Genomic DNA, 13,808 nt, shown 5'->3' with positions numbered 1-13,808 from the left:
AAAGCTATCAGGTTGGCTTGACACGATTGGTTCTTGCGATGGAAGGTGCTCTCCCAGAGCAAATTGGGATCCGGGGGCAGTGCTAAAGCAAAACAGCAGGGGGCGTCTGAACTCAAAGGAGGACAAAAAACAGCCTATATTTCCTCCACTGAGGCTGAACCAGCAGGTCCAACTAATCGGAAATGTCCTGACCGTTTACGAGAGAAAAGATGAAAATGCACATGTAGAGAAGGTGATCAATAGCACTCCAAGCTTCCCTGTGTCTTTCCACAGGGCAAAACCAGCCACCATATGCCAGAGTAAAGGAAGCCTGGGACTGCTGATGCTTTCCATGCCTTTGATATGCCTACCCCAACCAATTTCTCCTGGAAAGCTCTTTAAACATGGAGAGCACAATGGAAGGGCTAAGTATTATCGCTCCTTCCTGGAACAAGTGCTTCTGCAACTGCTTCCCCCTGCCTGTCTCTGGAAAAGAAATCCCCACCAAATTGTACAAGCAAGCGGAGGCCTTTTCAAATGTCTAACAAATGGGCTCAAAACGGTGTTTGATCCCAGAGACTCAAACAGACCAATCAGGTGCTGGAGGGACTTTGTTAGATAGCTTTGCCAAGTAAGTTGATTTTCATTTTATGAGGATCACATCATCCCTTTTGCATATTATGTATTTTATCCTCCGACTCTCACCTTCTTCTCAATTCAAATACACAAAGGAATGCTCCCGACTGGATGAAAGTTACCAGCTTTATTATGTACCAGTAAACTGCACACCGTCAAAAAAGAAAAAAGTGTTCAGGAAAAGACCTGAAAAATCAATATCACGTGTCTCAGGCGCACGTAACATCAAGTCACAATGCCCTACACATGCAATTCTCCAACACAACATCCTGGAAAATACAGATCTGCAGCTTAAACAGATGAAATTACACTTTAATATTCAACGTCTGAGAAGGAAACGGATAGAATTGATGCTCACTATAGCTGTGCTTCATTTAACTTAAATGCGTCAATACACACAGTCACACAAAGCCAATACACACAGCCTCATTCCATTCCCTTGACACGTACAGTGCCCTGAAAAGGACTTCTGTTTTGAAGCACGACATGGATTCATTCTGTATCTTAATGCTATCCCATTGCAATGTAAGCCCGGGAATAGCAGAACTTGAGTGAGCCAACGCTGGGTTTGTTAAAAACTTGAGCACCTCCACTCATTTGTAACCCCCGTTAGGAATTGTTGAACCCTGGGTCCCAACTTAGGGCTCCTGCATCTACACTGCATTATGTGTGCCCAAGTCCAACCACCCGTATCCCAGAATTCCTAGCATCCTCCCCAAATGAGGGGCCGTGCTAGCCATAGGCACCGACTCCGTGGGTGCTCCGGGGCTGGAGCACCCACAGGGAAAAATTGGTGGGTGCTGAGCACCCGCCGGCAGCTCCCTGCCCCAGCTCACCTCCGCCTCCGCTCTGCCTCTTCCCCTGGGCGCACCGTGTCCCCACTTTTTCCCCCGGCTCCCAGCGCTTGCACTGCGAAACAGCTGATTCACACGGCAAGTGCTGGGAGGGAGGGAGGAGGAGGGGGAATGCGGCGTGCTCGGGGAAGAGGCGGGGCCGGGATCTGGGGAAGGGGTCCAATAGGGGCAGGGAGGGGGTGGAGTTGGGGCGGGGACTTTGGGGAAGGGGTTGGAATGGGGGCAGGGCAGGGGGGCATGAGCCCCCACCGGCGCCGGGGAAAGTTGGCGCCTATGGTTCTAGCGCTTTGTTCGTGGTGCAGCATGGGAAAACTTGACTGTCCACCAGATTTGACTGTCCAGAGAACAAAGAAAATTGGCGTGTGGGACACTTTTGGCAGACTCCCAGAGCACCACCAGTGGGACTATGTCTATGCTGCGAAACAATACGGCTAGAACCCTGGTCCCAGCTTGACTCAGGCTCAGACCCTGCATCCCTGGGGGGTCCTGGGACGCCGGGTCCGAGCCTTGGACGAGTGTGATTTGTGTTTAGACAGAAGGGGAGTTAGCCTTGACCCTGAGTCTGGACTCTGGGGTTACACTGCCGTGTAGACGTACCCTAAGGATTCAAGACCTCTTCCTTTTCCTGCAAACACAGTATTTTTTTTTTCACTCAAATCCACCTGAATGGATTGGGTTTGTCGATGATTTTTTTCTCTTGCTGCTGTGTCCATCTGTTATCCTTCCCCGGGATTGCTTCAGACCCAAAGCAAATACATGAATGTAACCCAGAGTCCTTCTGTCAGCCGATGAAGAGAACTGTGAGCAGCCTGACGATAACCCAACTCTGCAGCCGTATACATCAGACGTCTGATGAGTTCTCTCCTGTATGCACGGATCCGTCTGGTCTTAAGTTTTCTGCTGGTGTCGGAAAATTCAGTAAAGCTTCTCAGGTAAAAATCCCAAACTAAATTGCATCATCTAACCTGTTTTAGGATGTGATACTGTGCTCCTCACTCAGGCAAAACTGCCACTGACTTCAATGGGACTACTCAGGGCGCTGATCCTGCAAACCCTTCTGCACATGGTTAGCTTTACTCGGGTGAGTAGTCCCACTGCACGGCTACTCACCCGAGCAGTCAGTCCTAGATTTTAGAGCAACTGTGATCATTCAGACGGATCCCCTGCATAACACAGGCTTGGTTCAGGGATTCCTGAACCAAGCCAATAACTTCAGAACAAGACACCCAATCTCGATTTAACATTTAGCACAGGGACATTTCCTGGATCTGGCCCAAAATGAATAATGCCAGCCTAAGATCTTAGTATTTAGATTCAATTTGGTGTAGATAAAAGACAGCAACATACCTGTACTGGGTCATTTGCTGTCATGAAAACTTTTACCTGCTGCCACACAAAGGCTGCATTGCTATTAAATGTGCATTAGACAAAGAAGGGATATTAATAGCCTTCATTCCCTTTGGCTCCGTTTAAAGATTTCTGGCATAGGCACCTTAATAATCCTTTGTTGTTTTTTCTCTCCAAGAGCTGTGAACAGTGGATGGAATTTCCCTTACTGGTTGTGCCTATGAACCAAGAGTGAAGTTCATGACAGCAAAGAGCCTAAACTGGGCATAATTTAAAGCCTCCATAAGCCTGGGGGTCTTGAGCAGCATATAGGGCCTTGTTTGGGGGGCGGTGAAGGGTCCACTCCTGCTCCCACTACCGTCAACAGTAAAACTCACTTAGATTTCAACAGTGACAATTATTGGAGTGTAACTCTGTGTATAGTGGCAAATGCCAGCAAGCTCTCCCTGCTGCTAGCAGAGAACGCCACATGGGCTCATGACCAGCAACCAACCAACTCTCTGTATAACTTAATGTAAATGTATTCATCTGAATTTGGGTTATTGCAGATTATGTATTATATGTATCTTATGAGTTTTTAAACAAACTTTGCACCTGTGGATTATCTAAGCACTATACCCGGATGTACAGACACACTGTTCTCAACTCAATGTGTATTATATAATTTTAACATTAGCTTTAATAAAAATTTTATATCTGGCACATAAATACCTTGCAATGGTGGCTACAAAAGTCCCATGCGAATGCCTGGTCTCACTTTCTGGTGACAATGTAAATAAGAAGTGGGCAGCATTATCTCCCGTAAATGTAAACAAACTTGTTTGTCTCAGTGATTGGCTGGACAAGAAGTAGGACTGAGTGGACTTTTAGGCTCTGAAGTTTTACATAGTTTTGTTTTTGAGTGCAGTTACGTAACAAAAAAAAAGTCTACATTTGTAAGTTGCACATTCCTGATAAAGAGATTGCATTATGGTATTGAAAAGATACATTGAAAAATACTATTTCTTTTGTTTGTCATTTTTATGGTGCAAATTTTTGTAATAAAAATAATAATATAAAGTGAGCACTGTGCACTTTGTATTCTGTGTTGTAACAGAAATCAATATATTTGAAAATGTAGAAAAACATCCAAAAATATTCAATACATTTCAATTGGTATTCTGTTGCTTAACAGTGCGATTAAAACTGCGATTAATCGCGATTGGTTTTTTTGAGTTAATCTCATGAATTAACTGCAATTAATTGACAGGCCAATGTTAGATTTATAATACAACCTTGGGGGGAAAAAAAGAAACTTCTGCTTTGAAGCCTGCCTTCAAAACTAGGTCAAGAAATGGTCCGTTCCAGTCAGGGCCCTTGAGAAAACCAAACGGCTCTAGGTCTATTTCTCTCTACCCAGGCATTTCAAATAACTCCCATCACTTGGGCACCTAGGCAGCACGCAAGTCTGGGAAAACCCAGCGTTTACAATGCTCTGAGCAACTGATTAGCATTTTTTGTTTTTTTGTTAACGCTATAAAGGAGACTGGGAAATTGAGCCCAGTGGTGTCAAGGGCTTGTTCCAAGGGCAGTTTGTTGAAATAAGCTGATGCCAGCTGATCCAGTGCACAAACATTCCCACGGCCTTCAACGGGTCTTGACCAGGCCTTAAACTTCTTCCCAAACCTACCAGGTGCCTGATCCTGCAGCCCGTGCTCACGAGTAGCCCCTGTGGATTAGGCCCCACCAATGAATATGTTACCATCAATGTTCCTGCTAATTTTTCCCACCCATGTGCAGAATTAATTTTGTTATGTGCACCAATATGGAGGTGATGTGCGGTAGGGGTGGGGCTGAGGGGTTTGGAGTTTGGGAGGGAGCTCAGGGCTGGGGCAGAGGGTTGGGGCACGGGGGGAGGGCTCCAGCTGGAGGTGCAGGCTCTGGGGTGGGGCCATGGATGTGGGGTTTGGGGTGCAGGCTGCCCCTGGGCTGCAGCGTGGAGAGAGGACTCCCCCCAGCCCTCTCTCCCCACAGCAGCACTTGGGCTGGGGGAGAGTTTTTCTCCCCCTCACCACAGCCCCAGAGCTGGGGGGAAGAGGCGCCTCGCCCCATCGCCACAGCCCCAGAGTGGTGAGGGAGAGACGTCTCATCCCATCGCCACAGCCCTGGGACTGGAAGGGAGAAGCACCTCGCCCCATTGCCGCAGCCCCAGAGCTGGGAGGGAGAGACGTCTCGCCCCACAGCCGCAGCCCCAGAGCTGGGAGGAAGAGACGTCTCGCCCCACAGCCGCAACCCCAGAGCTGGGAGGAAGAGACGTCTCGCCCCACAGCCACAGCCCCGGAGCTGGGAGGGAGAGACGTCTCGCCCCACAGCCACAGCCCTGGAGCTGGGAGGAAGAGACGTCTCGCCCCACAGCCGCAGCCCCGGAGCTGGGAGGGAGAGACGTCTCGCCCCACAGCCGCAGCCCCGGAGCTGGGAGGGAGAGACGTCTCGCCCCACAGCCGCAGCCCCGGAGCTGGGAGGGAGAGACGTCTCGCCCCACAGCCGCAGCCCCGGAGCTGGGAGGGACAGACGTCTCACCCCACAGCCGCAGCCCCGGAGCTGGGAGGAAGAGACGTCTCGCCCCACAGCCGCAGCCCCGGAGCTGGGAGGGACAGACGTCTCGTCCCACAGCCGCAGCCCCGGAGCTGGGAGGGAGAGGCGCCTCGCCCCACAGCCGCAGCCCCGGAGCTGGGAGGAAGAGGCGCCTCGCCCCACAGCCGCAGCCCCGGAGCTGGGAGGGAGAGGCGCCTCACCCCACAGCCGCAGCCCCAGAGCTGGGAAGGAGAGGTGCCTCTCTCCTCGCTGCAGCCCTGGGGGTCGGGGAATTGCCGCAGTCCTGCACACCCCAAGCTCTCCCATCACCAGTCCCCACCTCACCACACTGCCATCTTCCAAGCCCACCTGTGGCCAGGTCCCTGAGTGCAGTGTGCACGCCTGCGCGGCTCTGCTAATTAAGTGTGCAGCCTCCCGCGCAGCCGTGCCCCTTAGAGGGAACACAGATCACCACCACCGCTGATTGTAAAAGGGAAGCAAGCGCCAAAGGGATGCTGCCTTTTTCCTGGGCAGTAAGTCTCCCAGTCTGGGAGAGGATGTGAAACAGATCTCCCGGCATCAGTAGCAACCTTTGCTCTCCAGCCTGGGTCACTGCAGACTCTTCCCTTTAAACCCTGATGCCTTTTGCACAGCTCTGAATGGCTGTCCTTCCGCACTCTCCCGCCCTAGTCTGCTCAGGTCGCAGCCCCCTGACTAGTCATCACGGGAGGAACTGGGGACGGCTGCTGGCAATCAGCCAGCAGGGAGCCAGCCAGTTTTTACGTCCGGCCCCATCCCTGCTCAGAAACAGCAGGGTGATGGATTCAGCTGAGCAGAGCTAGCAGTCACACACAAACATGTCAGGGGAAAGTCAAGACCTGGGAAGTCCAGTGTGTTTGTCTTCCCCACTCGGCTCTCCTTTTCTCAGGCCAGCGCCACACGCAGCTTTTGTACCGATGTCACTATTTCCGGGAGGGGGGCGATTTTTCTACCGACATAGTTATATCCGTACAGCTCCTAGGCCTGATCTACACTGGGGGGGGGAAGAGAGGGATCAATCTAAGTTATGCGACTTCAGCTACGTGAATAACATAGCTGAAGTTGACGTACTTAGATCGACTTACCGTGGTGTCTTCACCACAGTGAGTCGACTGCTGCCGCTCCCCCGTCGACTCCACCTGCACCTCTCATGGTGCTGAAGTACAGAAGTCGACAGGAGAGCGCTCGGGGGTCGATTTATCACGTCTAGACTAGACCCGATAAATCGACTTTGGTGGATCGATCACTTCCCGCTGATCCGGCGGGTAGTGTAGACATACCCCTAGTGTGGACACAGTTATACTGGTGTAAAGGTGCCTTATGCTGGCGTAATCACATTTATACCAGTATAACTGCACATACACTATGGCTTTAACTAGACTGGGATAGTTCGGTGTGTGGACAGAGCCCTCAGCAATGGGAATTAGCTTGTTCACACATCCTGATCAGCTTGCAAAATGCAGAACGCTAGGCTATTTCCCTTCCTGATTTACCATGAAACGCAATACAATAGGTGAGATTTAAGTGGTGACCTGATGGATGCTCCCGCAGCAGCCAGGAACATTCTCAGAGCCTGGCTGCGGTAACACAGATCATAGCGCTAGACAAAATGACCTGCGCTTGATCGGCTTGGAAATCGGGCTTTAAACCGTAATCCTGCTGCGGCCTTCACTTCATGACCAGTTTCACACAACCACATCCCTTTTGGTTTTAAAGAATCGCTATGACCATTTTAAAGATCGGATCGGCATGGGTGAAACATCCTGGCCACCCTTCTAACGGCCTTCGTTAGCACCCGTAGGCTGATCATTGGCCATCACAGCTCCGTGTGTCGCTTGGGCGGCTTCTCTCTTCCTACGAGCCTTGGGACCGTGCCACGCAAGTCTCTCCCTGGCGACTGGCCTTTCTCTGCTTCCAGCCCCGGTTCTTCCACCTGCTCCTCTCGGACCGTCGACTTCTCTTCAGAGACCTCTTCTGCCTGCTGCAGGTCCTCGGTACCACCACGACTATAAACTGTGTGCACTGTGAATTCAGGTAGGGTGGCCTCCATCATGCGTAAGAAATTGTAAGCAGGAAGAGGAGGCTTCCAGGCTTCATCAGACAAAGTAGCTGAGAAGAGACACAATCAGAAGTTAATGACCGAGGGTTGGGACACATCGGATGGCAGGTAGGCCCAGATCTTGCACTGAGAACTGCACGACCCTATAGACCCCTCACTGTGTGATTCTCAGTGCAGGCCAGGGCCTAGCATTTCTCTCTTTAGCATAACAGTTTGGCCAGAGCAGTTTCAGTCAGTAATGGAAATCACAATTTCACTACAGTTTCCATTAGCTACTCGGGACACTGGTTTTTCTCATGGCTGGAAAGAATTTGTATTTTTGAAATTGGATTTCTTCTTTAAACAGCGCCTTCAAATTGAGGACAATAATACAGTCATTTAATAAACACAATATGCAGTCCTGGCCCTTTTAAATTCCTCCTGTAGTAGAGGAGATCTCTTGCCCTCCAAGGTGAAGTCCAGTGCGTAAGACTGTGAGCGCCTATAAAAAGTTCCCAAAGGGCTAGAGGAGTTTTAAAGGGACAGGACTCTAAATACCATATTCTTGTTTTGCACACGAGAAACTGGTGTTTTTTCAAAACATCTCCATTTCCCCCAAAAGTTGTGTTTTTTTTTTTTTTTTAATTTCAAGCTTTGCATCACATTTATCCCCGTCCTTCAAATCATTTTGTCCCTAGAAAGATTTAATGCAAACCAACAGTCTTTGGTTATCATGTGTTATGTGTATTGTGTTTGATGTGTATTATGTATTGTGCATTATGTTCTTATGTGTGCAAATAAAGCTCTTTGCTTCAAAGTTATGTTTGCTCTTCTAGAATTGCTGCACAAGGGAACCACGCTGAGCTTATTTAACTAGAGCCAAACTGGACCCACCCACCATAAAAGTTGCTTTGTAAATCTACACCTTCAGCATTAAGAATGTTGAAAAAGGTGGACAGTGGATATCTTGTCTATTGTTTTGACTATAGAAGAGAGGACTAGTATTAAGACAAATCTTCTGTTCTAAGTACAAAGGAAATCTCCTTCTGGTGCATTAGTATATCACAGCTGAACAGGGAGGAGGCGGAAATCACATCTGCCATATGAAGCAGTTGGGACACCTCTAACAATAATATTTTAAAAAAAGCTTTCACTGGGGACTTAACCATGTGCTTAAACGCTCTGTTGAACTGGGGCCTGAATTAAGAAACAATTGAGTGTGTACGGCTGAATGAGGTTTCTACAAAAGGCAAATGCCCTAACAGAAATATAGTATGCAAGGCATAAACATATGCACAGAAGGTGAAATTGGGACTTAAAGGCTGAAAAGGGCTTATGTGGGACATCACCGGGACACTGTCCTTACTCTGCCCACGGGTGAATTCGACACGAAGGCCCCAGTCCTGCCATGAGCTGGATGTGAAATGAATGACAAATGAAACGCGATAGAGAAAATGATCCCTTCAGTATCAGGTGAGCAGATTCAGATTGTTTGCACGGAGCTGGGGAAACACAAAAGATTGAACGATACTGGTGTCATTTAGGGCCTACCAAGATTGGGAGATTGGACAGAAAGGCGAGAAATTGAGCTTTACTCGGCTGACAACAGGAGGTAAGAGATCGTTATCTTGTCCAAGAAAACTACTGAAAGGAAGTGAGGTGAATCTGTTTCCATTAGATAAGACAGGTTCTTAAGTATGTTTTCAATGGTAAGTCTATGGTTTGTGGGATTAAAGCATGAGATAAATTAGTCTTCAGACTCTTTCTAAACTAAAATTCGATGCAGTTGTTGAGGGCCTTTTATTACCACAAAAGCTTCACCTATTACCACAGTGTGGAGCTTTGTCTCCCTCTAGTTGCCGGACCACGTAACAGGTTTATGAGTATGCCGCTGCCTCACGGTGCACACATCAATTCTTAGCTCAGGAAGTAGAAGCCCTGTCCTGAGTTCAATCTCCACCAACAACCAGTCTATTACCAGGAAGCAGTAGCAGACTCATAAACCTAATATGTGGCCCTGCCACTAGAGGGGGACAAATCAGCAAACCGTCTCCAGAGGTTTAGCACTTCTCAAAACGTCTCAAATTCTGAACTATTGCGACGGAAGAAAGGGACGTGTATTTCAACAAGAACGTTGGCAGAAAGTGTGTCCTCTTGTCCAAGCTGCTGTGCGTGAGTCGCACTGACATTGCCAACATCTGCTGGGTTTGGATAAGTTGGCTTTAAACAAGCACTCTAGAATCCAGTCAAACCAGCTTATCCAAATTTTAGTTTGGAAAGAGTCGTACGGGAAGGGAGCTAGATGTTAGCACGGAGGTTCCATCTCCTGTTTGCCTGTGCCATCCCCGCTATCAATCAGCCCCATCACTACACCTATCGCCATAGGATCCAGGTGCTATCCTGAGCTCAACAGTAGTATAAAGAATATCGCCGTTGGTTCTGTAGACACTGACTGGAAATGGTTTGGAAATTAGGATCTCTAAGGAATTATTCCAGTGGAGAAAAAGACTCCACTTACCAGAAACTACCCAGAGTACATGGGCATGTAGAGATGTCTTTAGCTGTGGAGGGAAAGAGATTTGGGGACAACACATGGTAGATACGACGTTAAAAAGGGATGTCCACAATCTTGTTATTGGCCACTAGGAAGCTAACCCAAAACCCACTGGAGTCTTTCCATTGACTTCAATGGGGTTTGGATCAGGCCCTAGGTTATCTCCTCAGAAAACACCTGGTTTTGCCCCAGTGTCATTAACAATCCACCAGGTTTGTATTTCACATTGCTCCAAAGTTGAGTGTTAGTTTAGTGATTGTGAGTCTGAAATTGTTGTAGGGATGACTTATGAAAAGCGTTTTGGCTTTTTCCGCCTCAGTTCCTGAGTCACACAAGCCACTGCACAGTTACCAATAACGACAATACTCCATCTTCAAAGAATTTACAATACGAGGCACCAGATCCCTTTCCACCGATACTGCACTTTGCCAGTAAATGCACGGGAAGGCTGCATGCCTAGCACTGAAAGTTCCTAGTATGAGAGCTGGGGCAGACGCAGGAGACTTTTCATTAGCAATCAGCATTGAGAAAGCCCAGTTCTCAGTAACAGGCGTCAAATATAGTTGTGTGGATTATTGCAGAAAACTGATGGCAGTTCAGAACAATCCCCCCCAGCTGTCCCGCAAAGCACAGCACCTCAGACTGCAGAATCCGAGCAGTCTTTTCTGGCTGGACTATTTGTGCTTTGGCTCAAGCACAGAATAACTGAACTTTCCCATCATTAAATAACCATGACAGACAATTGAGCGCAGTGCCTAGAAACATCCGACAAGCCTTCATACTTACTGCTGGGAATCTCGAGCCCGGCTTTTAATTTCTCGAGCCAAGACAAGACGTTCGTTTCGGTGACAGATTGGTCTGAAGGAAATGCAAATACTTGACCGCCGGAATGAAGGTTCACCCAGGCAAGAAGAGGCAGAGGAGGTGGAGTGCTGAAATATGCCTTCAGGACTCCTCGGCCTACAGGAGTGTTTTTCCTGTAGAACAGATCCGATTGAACTTGGTCACTAACACTTAAGCCACGAGACAGGAATAGGATGTCCCGATTTGATAGGAACAATCCTGCTATTCGGGGCTTTTTCTTATATAGGTGCCTATGACCCCTCACCCCCTGTTCTGATTGTTCACACTTTCTATCTGGTCACCCTAGACAGGAATGAGCAGCAAAGGGTAGATCCTGCGAGGTGCTGAGTGCTCTGCCCTGACCCAGCAAAGCACGTAAGTCTGTGCTTAACTTCAAGCATGTGGCCACTTGCACTGAGGTCCCTGAGATTACTCAGGTGCTTCATGGTACATGTGCTTCAGCTGGACTAGGCCTAATGTGTCTGTGTGAGGGTGATCATTTAATGCGGAGAACGTGTGGCCCACTGTTTAGAGGCACGGGGGGGTGGGGAGGAGAGGGGAGGGAAGAGGTGACTTCACTCCTGTAAGATGATCAGCATGAGTCTTAAGAACCACATAAGTCCTACTATGAGTGCTGCCTAGGAGCTGGGTTTCTGCACAGCAGTGAATTTCACCCTAGAAGAGGATGCATTTTACTAGCTATAAAGCAAACAGGCATCTCCTTCCCGGTCTAGCCATTTAAACGACACAACCTTTTCCTCTTTGAAACGACCCTTCTTCCTTCCAAAAAGGTGATTTTTATTTTTAAATAAAGAGCAGTGGAGGATCGGGGGCAGGGAGAATTTGAGAAGGCCAAAAATTCAAGGGGCGCTTATATACTGCACATTGCTGGCAATCAGGTTGTTTGCCCTTTTAAAAAAAAAATAGTGCATTCCCCATCCACTAAATTACTCCCCACCCCGCAATACAGTTCTCAGTGCACAGAGCACTTTCTGATTCATTGATTTTGGCGCCTCAGGGAAGAGAAAAACATTCAGAGATGGAACAATTAAAAATACATGTCGGGGAGGGGCTAAAAATCTTCCCTCTTGCAACTTTGCATTTCTTGGCTGTTAGCTTTGCTCTGTTTCATAATTTGGTTGATGGTGGGGGCGGGGACGGTCCCTTCTTTTGCTTTAATTCTTTCGCTCCTTCTTTTGAAAACTTTCCTTTCTCTCCCATACCCAGCCCTTCATTGCATTGTTCATGAGTATTTTCACGTTAGTTACTCAGAAAGTAAAATCTATCAAATGAACTCCTTCAGCAAGAATTCATTTACCCTGTTCTCCTATGGGTGAAAAATAAACTCCGGGGCAGCATCAGTTATAAGAACAAGGATAGGATTCAATTGATAGTTTAGTACTTTTCCTTGAACGCTGGTAGTTATCATTCAGCTCTGACTGCACTTGGCTCTTTGGGCTTTAATCACTACTAAATAACTCAGCGTCAGCCTAGGAATATGGACTAGGACTGCAATGGACCTCCTGCTTCTGCAGGCATCCTTGCCGTGATCCCCACACTGAATAACGGGTTAAAAAACCAGCTCGATGGTGTTTTCATTAACTGCAGAACCATGCTGTGAGCTAGGTCCTGGAAAGAAGCAAACGTGTTTTTTCATGCTCACAGGTTCATCCAGCAAGCGAGAAACGCCTCGTGGCCCTTTCCATTCGCCAAACTCAACATTTCCAGTCTCACTCTTCGATTTAGGCCTCCATCGTTGAACAAAATGAGTAAGGGTTTTTCCAGGCTCAAGTAGTCGGGGAGATTTTCCACTGTGATTTCTGGCTGCAAGAGAACAAAGTGAGATGGGTTTTAGAGTGAAAGGATCAAGGCCAGAAGAACGCAGGGGTTAATTTTACGGATTGGTGCCATTCTTACATTGGGTGGAAGCTGCTCAGATTATGGACATGTTTAAAACACCTGGAAATGCAGACACATGAATCCAGCGGGCTTAACAAGGCATGTGGGTGTGAAATTCACCCCTCTCCAGAGGAACGGTGCAAGGCCTCGGCACCACTTAGATATAACCCCACCCTCCCAGCACTCATAGACTCTAGGACTGGAAGGGACCTCGAGAGGTCATTGAGTCCAGTCCCCTGCCCTCACGGCAGGAAACTTGTTTAAACACATCTCTGAACACATCGCGGATGGTCATGCGGGATCTCATGAACTCCCTGTGTAACTGAGAAAATGCATTTATTTTTACCGTAAGCAGCAATTATACTTACAAATGTTTCCAGTAATTGGGACCTGATGGTCTGAACTATGTCCGGGACACTCTGTTTTGATAGCGGGACGCTATCTATTCTGTGATCTTCACGCCTCACTAGGAGCAGCGCTGGAAGAGGCACGGCATATTTACGGGCCCTACAGGAAAATGGTTTATTACAACCATGGAATGCCACATCTTACGCACGCAAAAACTGCTGCAACGCATTGTGTATGTCCTGAGGGACTGGATCAAGTGCACAGTAGGGAAATGCTGGGGAGGGAGAGAGACTTGACGTCATCAGGGTCTCAGTCCTGTAAGATCCTGAGCACGCTAGGATCCAGCAAAGAGACTTTAAAGTCAGAAGGGACCACTGTGATCCTCACTCTGGCCCTGCCTCCAGTGGGGTTCCTTCTATGCTTCAAGCCAGGCATGTGCTTACGTGCTCTGCTGGACTGAGCACGGAGAACCCGATTGGCAGAGGTACTTAGGCACCAAAAGATGCAGCTAGGACTCTAGGCTGCAAACACCGACGTCAATGGGAGTCTGGCGCCTTGGTGCTTTTGAGAATCCTACTCGGTGTCGATCTGCTTCTTCAGACAACCAAATCCCCTTAAAAATCTGGCCCCGGCTGTTTGGCTCCTCGCCGGAGTGAGCTCGAAGGCCCTGATTGGCTTTAATGGTGAGCATGCGATGAAGCGGTCGGCTGAATAACGG

General features: G+C 48.4%; 1 protein-coding gene across 5 annotated transcripts in view; it reads right to left on the bottom strand.

The window, feature by feature from the left end:
- Positions 1 to 723: 723 nt before the first annotated feature.
- The window catches only part of TXNDC16 (thioredoxin domain containing 16), an 82,961-nt gene continuing 69,876 nt past the window's right edge, over positions 724 to 13,808 (bottom strand). For all 5 annotated transcript variants that reach the window (XM_054025643.1, XM_054025642.1, XM_054025645.1 and 2 more), the window contains 4 exons: positions 13,111 to 13,249; positions 12,507 to 12,667; positions 10,787 to 10,977; positions 724 to 7,517 (listed from right to left, as the gene is read on the bottom strand). In XM_054025643.1, coding sequence (XP_053881618.1) covers positions 7,225 to 7,517; positions 10,787 to 10,977; positions 12,507 to 12,667; positions 13,111 to 13,249 — 784 coding nt within the window. In that variant the 3' untranslated portion in view covers positions 724 to 7,224. The remainder of the gene's footprint in view (positions 7,518 to 10,786; positions 10,978 to 12,506; positions 12,668 to 13,110; positions 13,250 to 13,808) is intronic.

This window comes from Malaclemys terrapin, chromosome 4 (assembly GCF_027887155.1).
Source record: "Malaclemys terrapin pileata isolate rMalTer1 chromosome 4, rMalTer1.hap1, whole genome shotgun sequence".
Taxonomy (NCBI): domain Eukaryota; kingdom Metazoa; phylum Chordata; order Testudines; family Emydidae; genus Malaclemys; species Malaclemys terrapin.
The sequence above is the reverse complement of the archived record's forward strand: the minus strand, read 5'-3'. Positions and strand labels throughout refer to the sequence as shown.